Source organism: Salvelinus fontinalis, chromosome 2 (genome assembly GCF_029448725.1).
Source record: "Salvelinus fontinalis isolate EN_2023a chromosome 2, ASM2944872v1, whole genome shotgun sequence".
Taxonomy (NCBI): Eukaryota; Metazoa; Chordata; class Actinopteri; order Salmoniformes; family Salmonidae; genus Salvelinus; species Salvelinus fontinalis.
The window spans coordinates 74,178,632-74,197,262 of NC_074666.1; the positions used below are offsets into that span (position 1 = coordinate 74,178,632).

The 18,631-nt window shown below is 46.3% G+C and overlaps 2 protein-coding genes across 5 annotated transcripts in view; one reads left to right on the forward strand and one right to left on the reverse strand.

The window, feature by feature from the left end:
* The window catches only part of LOC129825488 (caskin-2-like), a 96,325-nt gene extending 89,302 nt beyond the window's left edge, over positions 1-7,023 (forward strand). For all 4 annotated transcript variants that reach the window (XM_055885630.1, XM_055885655.1, XM_055885647.1 and 1 more), the window contains 7 exons: positions 910-1,046; positions 1,261-1,324; positions 1,471-1,577; positions 1,805-2,017; positions 2,141-4,073; positions 4,162-4,444; positions 5,010-7,023. In XM_055885630.1, the coding sequence (XP_055741605.1) occupies positions 910-1,046; positions 1,261-1,324; positions 1,471-1,577; positions 1,805-2,017; positions 2,141-4,073; positions 4,162-4,444; positions 5,010-5,106 (2,834 nt within the window). In that variant the 3' untranslated portion in view covers positions 5,107-7,023. The remainder of the gene's footprint in view (positions 1-909; positions 1,047-1,260; positions 1,325-1,470; positions 1,578-1,804; positions 2,018-2,140; positions 4,074-4,161; positions 4,445-5,009) is intronic.
* A 157-nt stretch (positions 7,024-7,180) lies between these two features.
* Positions 7,181-18,631, reverse strand: part of LOC129825509 (Na(+)/H(+) exchange regulatory cofactor NHE-RF1-like) — a 34,621-nt gene continuing 23,170 nt past the window's right edge. Inside the window, exons 2-6 of the mRNA XM_055885666.1 lie at positions 18,094-18,264; positions 16,047-16,200; positions 11,751-11,794; positions 10,003-10,116; positions 7,181-8,501 (exon numbers count right to left, since the gene is read on the reverse strand). Of these exons, the coding sequence (XP_055741641.1) occupies positions 8,355-8,501; positions 10,003-10,116; positions 11,751-11,794; positions 16,047-16,200; positions 18,094-18,264 (630 nt within the window). The 3' untranslated portion in view covers positions 7,181-8,354. The remainder of the gene's footprint in view (positions 8,502-10,002; positions 10,117-11,750; positions 11,795-16,046; positions 16,201-18,093; positions 18,265-18,631) is intronic.

Here is an 18,631-nt window from a genome sequence, read left to right on the forward strand (position 1 = left end):
ACCACTGTGAACCGTGGTGAGGGCACAAGGACACCTATGTTCGCCCCCTCTAAACCCCTCTCATGCTCAGGCCCAGCCAATCCCCAGTGCTGCTCCGTGGGCCATGGTACCCCCATGGCCCAACAGTGTTGTTATGTCTGATAGGTCGGTCTCCCAGCAGCCTCTCTCAGCCTGGTTGTCCCCTGGAGGACATCTGGGTGCTCAGGAACTCACACACCGCGGGTAAGAGTCCCTCCACTGTCCCCCCATGACAATAGCTAGCTGTCTCTGCCCCCTGTCCCCATGCTCTACCTTTGTCATGTGCCAGCTTCAAACTGAGCTTCCCATAGCTCCTGCTGTTCTCCCTGCTGCCACAAGATGGGACCACCAGGAAACCTCTGTTCCAGTGACCAAAAACATGTGACAATTCCGACAGTCTACAGGACACTGCAAGCTTAATGGGTGCCCTGTGTACTCCGCTGTAGGAATTTTCCATTGTGGATGACCTTTCATCTGTCCTACTGCAGGACTGTAGTTGTAGTTTACATCTGTAGTTCTGTACCCTTGGCTGCTGCTGCTCTATGCCTGCAGCTCCGCTCCACCATGCAACCATCTCCCTTGGCTTCGTATGGCAGCAAATGACATCCTGTCCTGGCCTGTGCCACCACCCTGATCTGTGATGACTTGGCTGGCTCAGTGACAGGGTCCACAGCCCCAACCTCTGCCATCCTCTGCCAGCTTCAGTTAGAATCATGTGGATGTGTGTGTGACTGTGTTGACGTGAGCTCTGGAAGGACACAGAGGGGAGGTACCTCATTTTGCTCTCCCTCTCGCTGTCCAGCCACCACGGTTGTCTTTAACGTCCCTCACTTCTATCTCTCTCTTTCTCTTCTCCCTCTCTCCATCCTCCTCTCCTGTGGTCCTATGTAGCAGGTGACAGGAACAGTGTAGGGAGTACGGGCAGTGTGGGCAGCACCCGTAGTGCTGGGAGTGGACAGAGCACAGAGAGTAACACTGCCCCCAACGGACAACACCAGCAGACCATCGCACTCCCAGACACAGCCAAAGTACTGGTCCAATTGTTATTTCAGCTTTGTTTATCCTGGCTAGTCTTATTGAGATAGATAACAATGCTAAAATAATTGCAAACCTTACTCACAGCTATAAACAGAGGAAATGTGATATTGTGATTTACTGTCTTTGTATGTAGTGCCAGTCAACAGATTGTTTATTCCTGTGCTGTCTGTGCTGTGCCGTCTTGTGCTCTGTTTTGATGTGCAGCCAGCGCCCGCTGCTGGTGACTCAGGGCAAACAGTCCCCAATAAACAGCCTGACCTGACTGCAGGTAGGAATACCAGCCCTTTCTCTCATTACTGTTACATACCACAACATTTCTCCTGAAACTTCACCTTTCTAGTTTGATTTGTGCTTATTGGTAGAAAACATCCTGAACACCATTCATTTAACTCTCCAGTGTGTTTTCTTGTCTAGTGGTTCTGGGTGCTCCTCGGAGGCCGATGGTGAACATACAGAGACCAGGGGAACAGCAGTTTGTCTCCCCACAGTTTGTACGTCCTCAGCAGCTACTGGAGGGCAAGGTGAGACTCAGACACAGTACAGGACAGACACAGGACAGGACAGACACAGGACAGGACATGACAGGAAATATTGTCCATGTTTGCCACACATTACAACTCATGATTGTATTTTTCTGTGTACTCTGTATGCCACAGTGAAATAAATATATCTATTAAAAGAAAGGAGGACAGTGAATAGGCCAGTAATTGATGTCAATGTGATACTCAACCCCTCCCCTCTGGTGTAGGATGCAGAGGCCATCTACCAGTGGCTGAGTGACTTCCAGTTGGAGCAGTACATTGGGAACTTCATCACGGCCGGCTACGACGTCCCCACCATCAGCAGGATGACCCCAGAGGACCTGACGGCCATCGGCGTCACCAAGCCAGGCCACCGCAAGAAGATCTCAATCGAGATAGGAAACCTCAGCATCCCAGAGTGGCTGCCTGAATACATCCCGGTAAGGTCTTACTGATGCATGTGTCTGTCTGTCTGTCTGTTTTTGTGTGCAAGTCAGGTTTTACATTACTTTCATAAAGGTTTCAACTGTGTAGGTCTGACTGTGACTCTTCTCCTACTCCAGGCAGACCTGGGGGAGTGGCTGAGTAACATAGGCCTGCCTCAGTACCAAAGGAAGCTGTCAGAGAACGGCTATGACTCCATCAGCATCGTACGGGACCTGACCTGGGAGGACCTGCAGGAGATAGGCATCACCAAGCTGGGCCACCAGAAGAAGATGATGCTGGCTGTGAAGAAGCTGTGTGACATACAGAGGGCCATCCTGGCTGCAGAATCTGGCCAGGGCACGTTGCGCCGCAAGCCCCCTGGAGCCCTTCACCTGGTCACCATCGAGCCACCTGACAGCGCCTCCGACTGCCCCTCGCCCCAAACCCCCAAGATGCTGACCTTCCAGGACAGCGAGCTGAGCGCTGAGCTGCAGACAGCCATGTCCAGCCACTACCAGGAGGGCCTGGCCATCAAGAGTGCCGTGGGCATGTCTCGGAGCCAAGAGAGCATCGACGCCCGGTCCAGGGGCTCAGGACGCTCCCAGGACCCCCCCACGGCCTCCATCACCCCCCACAGCCGCTCACAGGAGAGCCTAGGCAGCAGCAGCACCTCCACCAGCCTCAGTGCTGACAGCAGCCCTGCCAAGGAGAGGAACATTCCAGAAGGCTGGGACCAGAGGTCCATACTACAGCAGCAGCTTCCCAAGCAGGTCCCCCTGGGGGCAGCCACCGTGTTCAAGTACCCAGCCATCCCAGCCAAGCCTAAAGGCCCTGGGTCTCACTCCCTAGGCTCCTCTCCCCAGGGCTCCCCGGCCCAGAGGGGCTTCAGCTACCTCCACTCCCACTGTGGCAGCATCGACCTGGGCCACGGCTCGCCCACCAAGCCCTTGGCACACACCTACCACGCCATGACCCTGGCCCCGCCTAAGAAGCGCAGCCAGAGCCTGACACGCTATGCCCTGTCAGACGGCGAACCAGATGAAGAGGATGACGACCTGGCTCCGCCATCTAGCACCCTAGGGTCCTACGCCACCTTGACCCGTCGGCCCGGACGCAGCCAGCTGGCAGGCATGCAGACCACACCCGTAAAGTACGGCACTGTGGGACGTAGCCAGTCCTTTGCCGTGCGCGCTCGTAAAAAGGGTCCCCCTCCAGCCCCGCCCAAGAGACTGAGCTCGGTGAGCAGCAGCCCCAGCGTTGGGTCCACTGAGAATATGGCGCCCTCTCCTGGGGGGGTGGAGACAGACAGCCCAGGTAGCGTGAGGAGCATCGCAGCCTGTCTGGAGGCCTCCACTGAGGGGAAGAGCCTGTCCAGGCCCAGGCTGGACCTCCTCCAACCAGAGCCTCCCCTCCCCAGCCTCACCCCCTCAGGACTGGAGCCCAAAGAGGCCTCCGCAGGGATGAGGAGGAGGGTGCAGAGTGAATGTGTTCCAGCCAAGACCGACACCCCAGACCATTACCCAGACCCAGAGCGAGGGGTGAAGTCAGACTCTGAGGAGGAGGAACCTAAGGCACCGGGGTTGGATGGCTCCTCATCCCCTCACAATAGCTCCAGCGAGTGTATCCCCTTCGCCGAGGAGGGCAACCTCACCATCAAGCAGAGGCCCAAGGTGGGAGGGCCGCCCAGGGCCGAGAGCACTGTGGAGATCCCGGCAGACAAGAACCGGCCCACCAAGACAGCCCTGGAGGTGCCTGAGTTTAACCTGAAGGAGTCAGACACTGTGAAGCGGAGATACAAGCCTAAAGACCATGCTGGCAGCTCTCCCACCAGTGACTATGAGGGCCAGATAGGGTCAGACTCCAGTCCAGGCAGCAGGCCCCAGTCCCAGAGCTGTGAGGAGGTGAGTCTGGTCAGTCTGAGGATCAGTGAGGCCAGTCTGGAGGGGCTGGAGAACCTAGCAGTGACAGGCACACCCCTCAAACCCCCCGTCTCCCCCAAGCCTCACAGCTCCCACGGACCCCCCGTCACAGCCCCAAAACCGTCCCGACACAGTCTGGCTGCTGCTACAGGTAACTTATTACACGTGGAATCTCATTATTATGTCTTTCTGTTTTTATTATCAATTCTGAATTTCTGCTTTTGCTTCCTGTCCAACAGCCATTGTGCCGCCCACTATGACTGTCAACGTGGTACAAAGTCTTGCCTTCTCAGCCCCACCATCACCCACACCCAGCCGGTGTCCCCCAGCCCCAGGGCTTCAGAGCCAGGCAGCCCAGACAGGCAAGCCCCAGGTCTGTGTGGTTGGCCCAGGCCCAGGGGTAGAGTCTGGCCCGGGGTTAGAGGTGGTGCAGCAACAGAGGCTGGAGCAGACCAGCACCTCTCTGGAGGCAGCACTGCAGGCTGTGGAGAGAAAACTCACCCAGGAGGACAGCACTGACGGGTAAGAGAACATGATAAACACCTCACCATTTCCTGTATTTACAGGCCATATACACTCTACTGTTTATGTGAACTGAAGTAGCATTCATGCAACATTGTATCTGTCCCATTATGTTGTCTGTGAGAGCAGGGGCACCTCCATATAGTGAGTTAGTGAGTCCCTCCATGAGAATGACAGAGGACTTTTCCCATTATGGTGTCTGTGAGCGCACTGGCAGCGCCATTGAGGCCATCTCCATTTTGAAGTAGTCAGTTTTCTTCTTCTACTACTTCAATGAGTTGGTAAACAAACTGAAAGGTTACATACTGCAGCTGGAGTGTGTTGTCTGAACAGGTATAAAGCCAACATTGGTGATTTACTGTCACTTGCAGTTCTGGAATGTTTGCTCAGGTCCCACCTGATGACCTGGATGGAATTATGGGATCCTTCCTTAACCCATATTTGACTACTTCAAAATGGTGAAAGTCCTCAATGGCACTGCCCTTGATAAAACAGGCTTTTGAGCACTAGAGTCCTCCTATCTATCTCCATGACTAAACCCTGCTTCTTTTCCACCTCCTGACAGTGGGGCTAACACAGTGAAGTCAGCGGGCAACATTCTGGATGACATTGGCAACATGTTTGATGACCTTGCTGACCAGCTGGATGCCATGCTGGACTAAGCCCTCTATCCACTCCACTGACCAGCCTACTGACCCTTGACCTTTCACCTCAGGAAGTACTAATGACCATGAGAGGGAGAATGGAGCAGGTCACCCCACCTAAGTGTTATCTCCAACCCCGACGCCCTTAAAACTACAGACCAACCCCCACCACCAGACTAACAGAAAACATATGGGACTACATAGTAGGATGTGCCATGGACTGGGATGGTTTTAATGAACAGTGTGGATCCATCTCCCTCCTCCCTGCCTCCATGTTGCCACTTCCTCTCCTTTCAACACCAGCACTTAACTCTGCTCTACAGTGCATTGGCATCAGTCACAACAACCCTGTTGGTTTCAACACAGGGCCTGACTGACTGACTGACTGACTGACTGACTGACTGACTGACTGACTGACTGACTGACTGACTGACTGACTGACTGACTGACTGTAGATACATGAGGGGTGGACAACATACTGTACCAGTACACCGTTGTATTGGGTTGTTTCATATAACACGAGTTAAACTGTGTTGTCCTTTTTATTCTACCCAACATCCTCCATTTCTTCGTCATGTTGGTGTGCCTTTCTTTCCCTCCTTTCTCACAGTATCCGCCTCTGTGTAAAGTCATTGTTTGGCCACTGTAGCAGTAGAAAGAGAGAGAGAGAGAGAGACAATGGGGAGAAGTGTTTTTATACTGGCCTATAAAGGAACCATTCCTAGACAGAATATTACCATACACTACCATTTGTATTAGACGCTGTATCTGTCATTTGACCTTTGTATTTCACTATGTCTGACCAATCAATTGGACCTTGTTGATATTTTCAATACTCTTGTATTTTATCCATTTTCTACCAAGTTGACCACAATGAAAGTGTGTTTGTGTCTTCCTCAAGGCATGGTGCCAGTACATTTGTGCTGTTAAAATCTTTAGTAATCATTCTTTAGTAATACAGAATGACTAGATGCTATATCATGTCTGGTTTTATGAAGCTATGTAAAACATGTAGAAGTGCTGGATAATATTGTTTATACAAAAGGGAAGAAGACCTTTGCTCGTCAAAGCATATTTAGCTGTCGTCACTGTCCACACTGTAAGTATAAGGAGTTATACGTGCTTTGTACAGCCGATGGATGACATGCAAGATATTAATAATGTACACTATTTTTGAAAGAAAAACATTTTAATGTAGATTAGTCCAACTAGTATTTAAATTAGAGTATCTAAATATGTATATTGTATACTTATAGGTATATCTGGGAGCAGAATCATATTCAACCAAAGTTCTTTGTACAGATTTTCCTTCAATATTTTCAATATTTCCATAAAATGCAGAACCATTGTTAAGGGGTTCTGGTCTTCCTTATTGTAACATGAATGAAATTAATTATCTACATGGTCATCAAAAATGGTCTGTTTTTTTCCCTGTCAAACATGTTCCATATTTGGGCATGCTACAGTACTTCTAGCAGGGGGAATTAACTCTTCTATGCTGTGTTTCTATCGTCCTCATGAACTTTCAAATGATTAACCCTGACTTGTATGATTGTGTAGTGTCCTCTGTACTGTAAATGTTTGTGTCGTTTCAGTGTGAATGTGATCCCTGGCTGTAACCTGGGTTTCATCTCTGTCGTTCTCAGGAATGTCACACCTACTCAGTTCAAGCTGCTCTCACATTAAACACGCACACCTGGCTTTGTGTTATGGAAGGAGGAACAGTGGTTTTGAAGAGGTGAGGTGAAGGAGAGCCTTGCGTGAATGTGAAAGAGGTCTGTGTGTCTCAGACGGAACTGAGACCTGCTAGAGGCACCTTATTTAAGATGGGTCTGTGGATAAATGTTATACTGTCTTGAGTTATCAACATCTGTTCTTTTTCATCCAGCTGGATCTTCGTTTGGTTACAGTTAACCATTAAATATTCAAGTCTGATCCTGTGGACTTCTCTCGTTCATTTCTGGATTTAAATATCCAGAAGCCTTTTAAGAGTGGGTGCATGTCATCTACACCTTCATAGCACAGAAATAGATTCCTAACAGTTATGTTACTGTAGTCTTAATTTAAATGTAGAGTCATGGGACAACAATGATGAGATCTACAATTTAATACAGTATAGAAATAACATGAACAGTTATAGAGCATGACACCCCCATACAATTCAATAGTCAAAATAGTGAATCTCAGTCATTCTCAATACTGAACATACACATAAAATCTAGTGAAGCGCAGACATTTATATTCTTATTAAAGAAAGAAATTATGTTTAAGTACATCTACGTAAATGTAAAAACCTCAAAGCATTTTGACAATGGCAATAAAAAATAACTCTGAAATTAAAAGTATCGCAATGTACAGTGGTAATGGCAATGCTATGGATGTAAGGCTTTCACCTTCACATTTATTGAAGTAAGACTGGTATGGATGGACACGGCACCAACATATCGTTCCCCAATGACTGACTGACTGTCAGTGGTTGTCGTTCATCAGGTTTTTGGTCCCTAAAAGGTTTGCAGATAATAGAATCTACCACACACCCAGAGCTGATTAGTGAAGGTGCTGAAGGCAAAAACTGGAGAAACATGAAAAAGTCTCCGCACACTTCCAGTCTGAAGCTCGACTGACCCAAAGCTCAGCTACATGAAAGACATTTGCATCTGACTGGAAGTGTGAAGAGGCTTGCTATTTGGTCCCTGAAAGGTGATAGACTAGACAGGTATGTAAGTGGCTGGTCCCATTCTCGTTTAAGGCGAGAAAAATATTGTTTGTGTTTCAATGACTGATTAACATGTAGAGGAATGGCCATAAGAGAGACCTACCGACAGGCACCAACCAGCTATACCGACAGGCACCAACCAGCCTATGACCAGCAGGGACTTCCAACGTCTTCTGGGCATACACACCCAGGTACAAAACACACACAACCACCTCAACACGTGAAATGGAATACTTAAAAACTGATTTTCAAATCACAATACAAAGATTCTTATCTGATGTAGCTGTTTCCTTTCCAACATTGGCATATTCGTCTAGATATTGTTAGCACATCATTTATAGCATCTGGAATATAATACAAATATCTGTGTATATATTTTACATACATATACCTGTATTCTCCCTCACCAATAGTTAAACTGCTGGTTTTAATGATTCATAGAAAACATGGGGCTTAGAACAACCCCTCTCTCCCTCCGTCTCTCTCTCCTTCACTGACCTCTCTGTGAGTATCTACTGTATGTGGCTGTGTGCAGGGTGAGGTGCTCTATCTACAGGTTGCTGAACAGTTCATTTTTCTTGCTCCAGTCCATGGGCGGGGCCCTCTTGTTGGAGCGTTTCTGGTGAGCACGCTCCTTGACCTGCTGCAGGGACAGGTTCAGACCCGGGATGGCGCCCATGATCACTGGCTCAGGCAACTGACCAACCAGGGAGAAGAGAGTGGAGTAGAAGTAGAGAGAGAAAGCACAAGAGACACAAGCCCCGTTTATACCTGGTTCTAAACATGAGTACTTTGTACTGATCTTGTCCACATTCTGATTTAAAAAATAAAAATGTAAGGGGTGGATCAGCTTAATATTGTGGAAATAATGTTGCTTCCAATGTAATTGTCTGCATCATTTCCAATCCCCCATATTTTTTTGGTAAATATATATATCCATACACGCATGCATACATATATACATACACATACCTATATAGACATACATACTTTTTTAAAGAATATACCTTTATTATTATTCCCCGCAAACCCTACCACCAATCCCCCAATTGGAGTAAACTAATAAACATTCTGCTTTTACCTTCAATTTATACATCTTATACACATTTTACAGACACAGTCTACTTTATAATAGTTCTCTCTTGTTTGTTCTTAGTCCTTCCTCTATTTCTGATGTCCATCCAGTTTGATTTCTATTTGTAACTATGCTATTTCACAAAAGTTCCGAACCTATACACATTTCACAGATCCCGTATGCTTTACATTGTTTATCTTGTTAGTAGTCCCACCCTTCAGCTCCATTCAACCCCTCCCATCTATCTCTCATCATCCATTTCGGATTTCTATTTGCCATATATTTTCAACTGTGCTGTGATGCTTCACAAAAGAATTGAACCTTCCTATTCTCATAGCTTCTACAGATTGTAAAATAAATAAATAATAATTTGCTAAAATATTTATTATATTATTGATTGATCTTTTCAAATCCCCCAGTATTGCTATCTGTAGCGTTGGTTCTAGGCAAATGTTGCAATTCTTCAGCCATTCCTGGACCTGTGACCAAAAACGAGCTACATATGGACAATACCAAAATAAATGATCTAATGACTCTGCCTCCTCAAAGCAGAATCTGTAGAGCTGGGAAGATTGTATCCCCCATATATATAACATTCTATTTTGCCAGCATATTTAGACAGGTGTAGATGACTAAAAGACACATTGTGATCTGATCTTGCATCAGACACAGATCTGGATAGTGAAACCATTTAAATCATTATCCCGCCCTCTAAAATAATTGACAGGTGACGCCATTGACTTATGGGTTCGATGTACCTTAAAATAAATACGTATTATTTTGAAAGAATATCTGTCAAATCATTTTCATACAGGGAGGGACCAGGATATCTGGTCACAATGTGGACACAATAGACGGATAAGAGATGTTGACGCAACGGCTACAATGTGGGCCCAATAAGAATGTGGATAAGATTACAACCAAGGACACATGTTAGCACCAAGTATAAACGAGGCTAGAGAGAGAAGAAATTGATATTTTGATATTGTAGTAAAGCCTATTTTACAAGTGTGCTCAAATAATAGACACTATACTTTACTGTATAGAAGGATACACATTCAGATCATGAGACTTCAGCAGATTTATAATGCTGCTTCACATGTGTTTTCAGGGAGGGACTTACCTCTGTGGACGGTGTTGTGAGTGAGGCGTTGGAGGAGGTGTTGCTTGGAGACGGGCTGATTGACAGCTTAGAGTCCTGCTCCACCTCTTTGGCCAGTTTTCCATTTCCATTCACCTGCAGTGGACACACAGACAGCAAGCAACAAATCAGATCAAATACAAGTAGCCAAAGTGAGGGTCAAGTTTGAGAGAACTCTCCATGGAGTCTGGCTGCAATATTATGTTTGCCCACAGGGAGGCAGACTTTCCTGTGCCCCATACACACACTGTCTGACCATGCTGGTTGGGAAGTTGTATGATATGTCTCCCTAGGCCAGTAGAGGCAGCAGCAGCAGTTTACTAGAGCCTACTGGGGTCACAGCATTAGAAAAGACCCAATCACCCTGTTCTGCCATGTCAGTGCCTACCTCACCCTAATCTAAAATAGCAGGTGTAAAAAAAACGTTCTGTTTTTCAGGGGAAGCAGAAGTTAGGTTGAAAATACTGCATCCCTGAAAACCGGAAATATCCGCTTTCTACTGACCCCATGGAGAGTGACCTCACCCTAACCTCTCTACAACCTCTCAACTCCTCTCTCTCTCTGCCTTTCCCTCACCTCTCTACCCTGCCTCCCCTCTCACTTAATCCAATGTTTTGATTGTTAGATTTGGGGGTTAAAATGATGGTCAATGACTGAGGACTAGGGTCTCACTACTGACCTGCGCCTGTCTTCTTTACATATGAAGTCTATTAGCATACTATTAATGTAATGGAGTTAACCTAATGAAATCTTCTTCGGTTTGTGGCCAGTGGCCTGACTCTGGGTTTATCTGCCTGTTTGGCAAGCCTCCAAATCACTGACCATATCTAGATTATATCACAACACACAATAGAGAATCCCCAGATAATACAGTGGGCTGCTATCATATGCCAGATCTCTCTCTCTGTTCCTGAGTCTACAGTACAGTAGGTGGTAGGTGTGGGCTGGTCTGTCCCCGTACTAAAGGATTATGTACAAATACCTCAGAGGGATTAACATGGTGCTGATGAATTCTCCATGCCTAAACAACAGTGTATTGCTTTCAGCTTCTTGTTATCCAGCATTACCATGTGAACCCTCTATACCCGTCTACCAGGCTCTGAGCACACTATTGAGGGCTACACTAGCCCTGGTACTGTATATTACAGTCACCTGAACCTGGTTCTGTTCTGTCAGGGTAGACTGCTCTCCTGGCTTCCTGAGTGAATGTATTCAGATTACACAGGATTTACATATAATATCAACACAGAGAGTAAGATACCCTCCCTGCCTGGGCCAGCCTGCCTGGGCCAGCCTGCCTGGGCCAGCCTGCCTGGGCCAGCCTGCCTGCTGGAAACAGTCTGTTTTATTCATTAATGAGTGAGCTGGAGGGAGAGTGAGAACCAACCAACACAAAGTAAATTATATGAAGCAATACACACACTCTACAGTCCCATAAAATAATACTAGTCCACTCCCTATGAATGCTCAGCTGATAGGGTGACTGTCAGTGCCAACGCAGAAGCAGTTAATCCACAGTGTTTCATTTCTAGGGGCTGACCTGTCAGTGACCTCCACAGTGCCAGGAAAAAAGACTAGTGAAAAATGACTAAGTCCAAAAGTGTTTTGGGAAGTCCACTCTGTGGGAGCGCAACTCTTTCTTTGTCTGTCTGTCTGTCTGTTTCCCTCTCTCTCAAATTTTTGTTTTGTATGATATTAAGTCAATAAGGTATTTGGCATCCAAGTCTTACCGTCTTTTCCATGTCTCCGTTGACGACAGGCTCAGGCAAAGATCCTAAAAGCAGAAGAGAACACTGCTCAGTCATGGACTCCACACAAACTCACACTCCCTCCTCCATACCAGCTATTCACAACCATTCAACAACATCTAATCATGGCAATTCTCCAATCTCATAGTCAGTCCTAAATATCCTGTAACTGTCCCACCTCCGTCAAACACCAGAACAGAATTCCAGAGTGACTCATATCCCTGCTCCAGAGAACGGCTCCTATCCAGTTCAGGTTTCATCCCAGCGACACCTACTCTGTTACATAGCGCAGGTATGTGTAGGTCATCCATTATTCAAACAGGGTTCATCTTCACAGAGATGTTCTCTGACCCTGGTTACCTGCCACGCATCATCACGTCCAAACAAGCTGCTGCATATGAAACCCAGTACCCTAGTAGCTTACCTATATCAAATAGCCCTGGTAAGAAACTGTCCTCTAACACAAAGATATTAAGGAATGGTTTTCACTTGGCTAAGTCAACCACAGAAAGAGACAATACACTACTGATGAACAACTGGCCCCTGGTCGGAGCTGGTGGAATACTAAGACGGACCCTTACCTGCCATGCTTCAATTCCTCTCACACAGACAGACAGACAATCGGTGAGAACTAAGATAGTAACCTGTTATCATCTAAAGATAGCCTGACCCTGGGCTGTTCTGAGACCTGTTGAAGCTGTCTCTATGTACCTCTGTGCTCCTTGGGTCCCTCCTCACTGTTTGCACACGGACAAGAGGCTCTTCAGTCCCAATACAGCTAACACTACAGGCTGAGAGGCCACTTGTAGCCAGCGCCTTGGAAACCAAACACAAGTGCTGGCCAGAGGGGTGGCGAGAGGGGAGTGTGGAGTGTGTGTCCATCCATGTGTGTGTGTGTGTGTGTGTGTGTGTGTGTGTGTGTGTCTGGCCGCGGGTTCGCACACACATGTACAGTGGGGTAAAAAAGTATTTAGTCAGCCACCAATTGAGCAAGTTCTCCCACTTAAAAAGATGACAGAAGACAAAATGAGAAAAAATCCAGAAAATCACATTGTAGCATTTTTAATGAATTTATTTGCAAATTATGGTGGAAAATAAGTATTTGGTCAATAACAAAAGTTTCTCAATACTTTGTTATATACCCTTTGTTGGCAATGACAGAGGTCAAACGTTTTCTGTAAGTCTTCACTGTAAGTGAAGATTAATGAAAAGTTCTCTAAGTTTTCACACACTGTTGCTGGTATTTTGGCCCATTCCTCCATGCAGATCTCCTCTAGAGCAGTGATGTTTTGGGGCTGTTGCTGGGCAACACGGACTTTCAACTCCCTCCAAAGATTTTCTATGGGGTTGAGATCTGGAGACTGGATAGGCCACTCCAGGACCTTGAAATGCTTCTTACGAAGCCACTCCTTCGTTGCCCGGGCGGTGTGTTTGGGATCATTGTCATGCTGAAAGACCCAGCCACGTTTCATCTTCAATGCCCTTGCTGATGGTAGGCTTTGTTACTTTGGTCCCAGCTCTCTGCAGGTCATTCACTAGGTCCCCCCGTGTGGTTCTGGGATTTTTGCGATTCTTGTGATCATTTTGACCCCACGGGGTGAGATCTTGCGTGGAGCCCCAGATCGAGGGAGATTATCAATTGTCTTGTATGTCTTCCATTTCCTAATAATTGGTCCCACAGTTGATTTCTTCAAACCAAGCTGCTTACCTATTGCAGATTCAGTCTTCCCAGCCTGGTGCAGGTCTACAATTTGGTTTCTGGTGTCCATTGACAGCTATTTGGTCTTGGCCATAGTGGAGTTTGGAGTGTGACTGTTTGAGGTTGTGGACAGGTGTCTTTTATACTGATAACAAGTTCAAACAGGTGCCATTAATACAGGTAACGAGTGGAGGACAGCGGAGTTACAGGTCTGTGAGAGCCAGAAATCTTGCTTGTTTGTTATTGACCAAATACTTATTTCCACCATAATTTGCAAATAAATTCATAAAAAATTCTACAATGTGATTTTCTGGAATTATTTTCCAAATTTTGTCTGTCATATTTGAAGTGTACCTATGATGAAAATGACAGGCCTCTCTCATCTTTTTAAGTGGGAGAACTTGCACAATTGGTGGCTGACTAAATATATTTTTGCCCCACTGTATGTGTGTATGTGTGTGTGCGAGTATGTGCTTGAGTGTGTACCAAAGTCACGGTGATCAGGTGCCCTCTGAGTGGGCAACATGAGAGAGCAGTTACCTGGGCAACGCCTCAATGGAATTTTGCTCCTGTTGGGCATTTTTCAGTCAGGTTTAAAAGCCGATAGCAGAAATCAAAGGAAGTTAGATAGGACTAAGACCTGACCATATATCCTCCTGGATGGAACAGGAGTTCTATCTCCTTTTACTGCTTCACTATACTCATTCAGAGGAGAGGACACAGCATGTCAATCATCAGTACACTTTAAGGTGTAACCGTGCCAATGGACAGCTGTCAAATCAAATGTTATTGGTCACATACACATATTTAGCAGATGTTATTGCGGGTGTAGCGAAATGCTTGTCTAAACAACCAGTGTGGACTCAGAATACAAGAACATTCCTCCATGTAAAACAGAGGAAATTCTTATCACAACAAAGCAGCTACTGTATTTTTATTGGTGCACTAAAGAAGCATAAAACTCCCAGTTAGGTCAAATAGCATGAAAGACACTAACTGACAGGGGCGGCAGGTGTGGTTAGGGCGTTGGGCCAGTAACCGAAAGGTTTCTAGATCAAATCCCAGAGCTGACAAGGTAAAAATCTGTTGTTCTGCCCCTGAACAAGGCAGTTAACCCACTGTTCCTAGGCCGTCATTGAAAATAAGAATTTGTTCTTAACTGACTTGCCTAGTTAAATAAAAATAAATATGGTATACTTCTACCCACCATCTTATTAATAGGCTTCACTCAGAGGCACAGACAGGTAACCTTTTTAATAAACAGCATCTTTGATCAGGCAGCAGCGCTTCACTGTTGTTTATGGCAGAGTTTCAAGCAGAGGAAATATAAAGGCATTCTGGGGCAGGGTGGTGTGTGACTAATATGCATGTCCCAGACACAGAGGGCACCGATTTCCTCCACACCCATATGGTTGTCATAGCGTCGGCTGGGCTGGCATCATCGTTCTATGAGGCCGTTGGCATCAGAATGGCACTCAGAGTAGCCAGCCAAGTGCTGTCATGGCCACCGCCCTGTTTCAACAAGTGTTACTTGGGCACAGTTGGCCTCCCAAGCCCAATGCAGCTTGAAGTTTATTGTCATGAATCTTGCCTTGGAGGCAGAACCAAGCGATTTCTGCTAGATGGGCTAGCTACAAAGTAATTAATGACTATATTGTAAAAATGTATGAAAGCAAAAAATGTGCTTTCTGGTCTTATTTTAAGGTTAGGGTTAGCAGTGTGGTTAAGGTTAGGTGTAAAATCAGATTTTAAGACTTTGTGGCTGTGCCAGCTAGTGACTACTCCGCAGAGCTGCCTCCAGGGCAAAATTGATGACAATAAATGCCAACCTGCAGTCAGACTCTCCAGCACTAGAGTCAATTTACAGGCTGAGGCTCCCTCTAGGGGCTTTCAGAGGTACAACAGCCTTCTCTTTGTGAAGAGCTCAGTAGCTGTTGGGGGAAGTTGCTCCTAGACAGTTGGGGGAAGTTTGCATTTAGCCCCTAATAGTGGTTGACATTCAGGGAGTTAAGCTGATTCTAGATCCGTACCTAAGAGTTCGGATTTTGTACCTCGAGCAAACAACGTGAGGGGACAGGAAATGAGATGAGCTCAGTATCTGTGTCTCTGTGTCTGTATTCCTTGGCAGAGAGAAAGGAGCAGAGGAGCCTGGCCAAGCAGTCAGACCCTTAATCTGCTAGTGTTTACCAAAGACAGGGGGACAGGGGGGTAAGAGATCAGGCCTGAGAGAGAAACCTTTGGGGACTATAGACATTGAATGAGGCTGTTAAAGGAGAAGTAGTGGTTTAATCATTTCCTGCCTAGTTAAATACATTTAAAAATTTGGTAATTGCATAGGCAAAACGCTCCCTACACTGTGAGGCTGTTTCAGTTCTGATAATGATTCCCATGTCCGTCAGGGATCGTGTGAGTGAGGGGCTTCAGAGGTCTGTCCTTCACACACACAGTGAGGAAGGTGCAAGCTGATAACGTCCATTGTGTGTGAATGCTTGGACACGTATGTCTACAGAAAGGATCACTAATCCAGCCAAACTGCATCAACCGAGTTCTGGCCCTTTCTTGTGGATCTCTGGTCTCACCTGTGATGTGTTCTGGGGTAGGAGCGACTCTGCACCTCCTGAAGAAGGCATCTGTGTCTGTGTCGACAACCAGTAGAGAGGTCTCCTCACCACCAGACTTGATGGCTGCCACCACCTCTGAGTGCTGCTTCCCCTCCACTGTCATACCATTCACCTGGAGAGAGATGTGGAGAGACGGAGAGATAGAGAGGGGGAGAAAGACAGAGAGGGGAGAGACACAGAGAGAGAGGGGGGGAGAGACACAGAGAGAGAGGGGGGGTGAAAGAGGGGGCAGAGAGAGAGGGGGAAGAGACAGAGAGAGAGAGGGTGAGAGAGGGAGAGAGAGAGAGAGTGTAAGGAACTTCAAAACACAAGAGTCCTGTCTGCACAAATCAGCTCATGAAGCATTAACTCCTTAGTTGTATAAGTAGTGTAACTATAGTTTACCAAGTCTAAACGGTGACGGCTAGTCCAACAGCCTAAAACTACAGGTTTCCCTTTCACATCAGCAGCATAGTTTGTTCAAGTAACTAACTATTTATGGGAAACTATTTCTTGCATATTTCCATTGTTCTCACAATGAGGACGATAACCTGTTAATCAAAGCTAGGACTCAGTTTTCAATATTATCAGTCTGTTGTCCAGCAGGAAATCCTGTCTCTCCACACAAACACAGAATATGCTGCTGCACACACACACATAGAGGAACTGAAGCTCTCTCAGGGGCTTGAGAAATGAGTGTTAAACTCTTCACTGTTGCATAAGAATCTGTAGTACGTAGTCTGAATACAAATGAAACATTGCTGAAGAGAACAGTGTACAATTCAGAGAAAACATAAAGTAGTGCAAAAACATTCTACTTTCCTTTCTCTTCACAGGTTCTTAGATAGCAACAACTGCTAGTAGCCAGAGAGTGCTAGCAACACCATCTCAGCCATCAGGCCATTGGCCCAGCATATGTCATAATGTCAATTGTTTCCCAGACAGCTGAACATTCTGAGGAACCACTGCTGAGATAGCATGTGTGTACTTTGTTTGTGTGGGTTCTGTGAGCTCTAAGTGTGTATTTTGTGCACGTGTGTGTGTGCGTGTGTGCATGTGTGTGTACGTGTACGTGACTTGCCTAATTAAATACATTTAAAAAATTCTAAATAATTACGTGTCTGTGTGTGTGTACGTGTGTATGCGCATGAGTGTAATGCGTGCATGTGTGTGTATCTGTGTCGGTCATAGGGTGGGCCTGTCTGTCTACCACAGTCCCAGGAAGGAGACCAAACAATACATGCTTGGGCAGTAACAATAGCTGTCCATTTAACAGAAAGAATACAGTCCTCAGTGGGTGGTGGGAGTGTGGGGTCCGCTGGGGGATGGAAACCCCTCTCTGTCTCAAGCATTCAACTCTCCTCACTTTCCTCTCTCCTTTTCTATGCAGTGTCTCATGGCTGCTGGGGTATAGCAGAAACTCATTTACAAAACAGTGGCTAGAGTAGAATGAGGGCAGCCAGGCACACCTCTGAACACACACACACACACACACACACACACACACACACACACACACACACACACACACACACACACACACACACACACACACACACACACACTCACACTCACACTCACACTCACACACACACCCTGCTCTACAGTACTGAGTAATGAGCAGGATAGACTGGGGTGGTGGAGTGCAGACAAGTCACCAGTGACAAAGCTGGATTATCCCAGTCTGGGCTAACTCCCAGTGACAGTGTCCACCTCTCCCCTCCTATGAGATTAGGACCCCACACAGAGACTGTTACTACCACTCACAGTCCTCCTCACTCTACACTTCAACTTCAACATGACTGAATTGTGCCACGGCCATTAAAGACAAGTCCCGTAGTTTTAGAAAAGCTTGCATGACAAACATAATTCTTTTCATTAATACAATATTATTTAATTTACTACTATACAATAATAATAGTACTGTGCATTGAATACTACTAACAATAGTAATGTACTATTACTATACATGGAATAATAATAATACAGCATGATGCCAGAGGTCAAAGGTGAGCTAGATAGTTACCTGTACTATCATGTCCTTGGCCAGCAGGCCTGACCTCTGTGCAGGTGAGTCCTCATCCACTGCTCTGATGTACTGGCCTGGTCTGGCCTTCTCACTGTGCAGGTTGAAGCCGTAGCCATTAGGCCCCTTCTTGATCACACACAGACGCGGCCTGAGCTCACTCTGCACGTCCTGATGAAGAGATGAAACATAGTTAGTTGAATTCTCTTGTTGGAGAATCTATTTTCTCCTTCCACTCTCCTGGTTTCCTGTGCTAAGACAATGAATCACAATCACAGAACTTACATGAAATAATTCACAAAAATATGTTTTTCCTTTACCATTAATACCTAATACATCCCAATATCGGGCGGCAGGTAGCCTAGAGGTAATGGGCCAGTAACCGAAAGGTCGCTGGTTTGAATCTCCAAGCCATTGATCAAGACAGTTAACCCCCAACTACAACTGCTCCCCAGGCGTCGATGACGTGAACGTCAAGGGGTTGGGTTAAATGAGGAAGACATATTTCAGTTGAATGGATTCAGTTGTGCCAACTGAC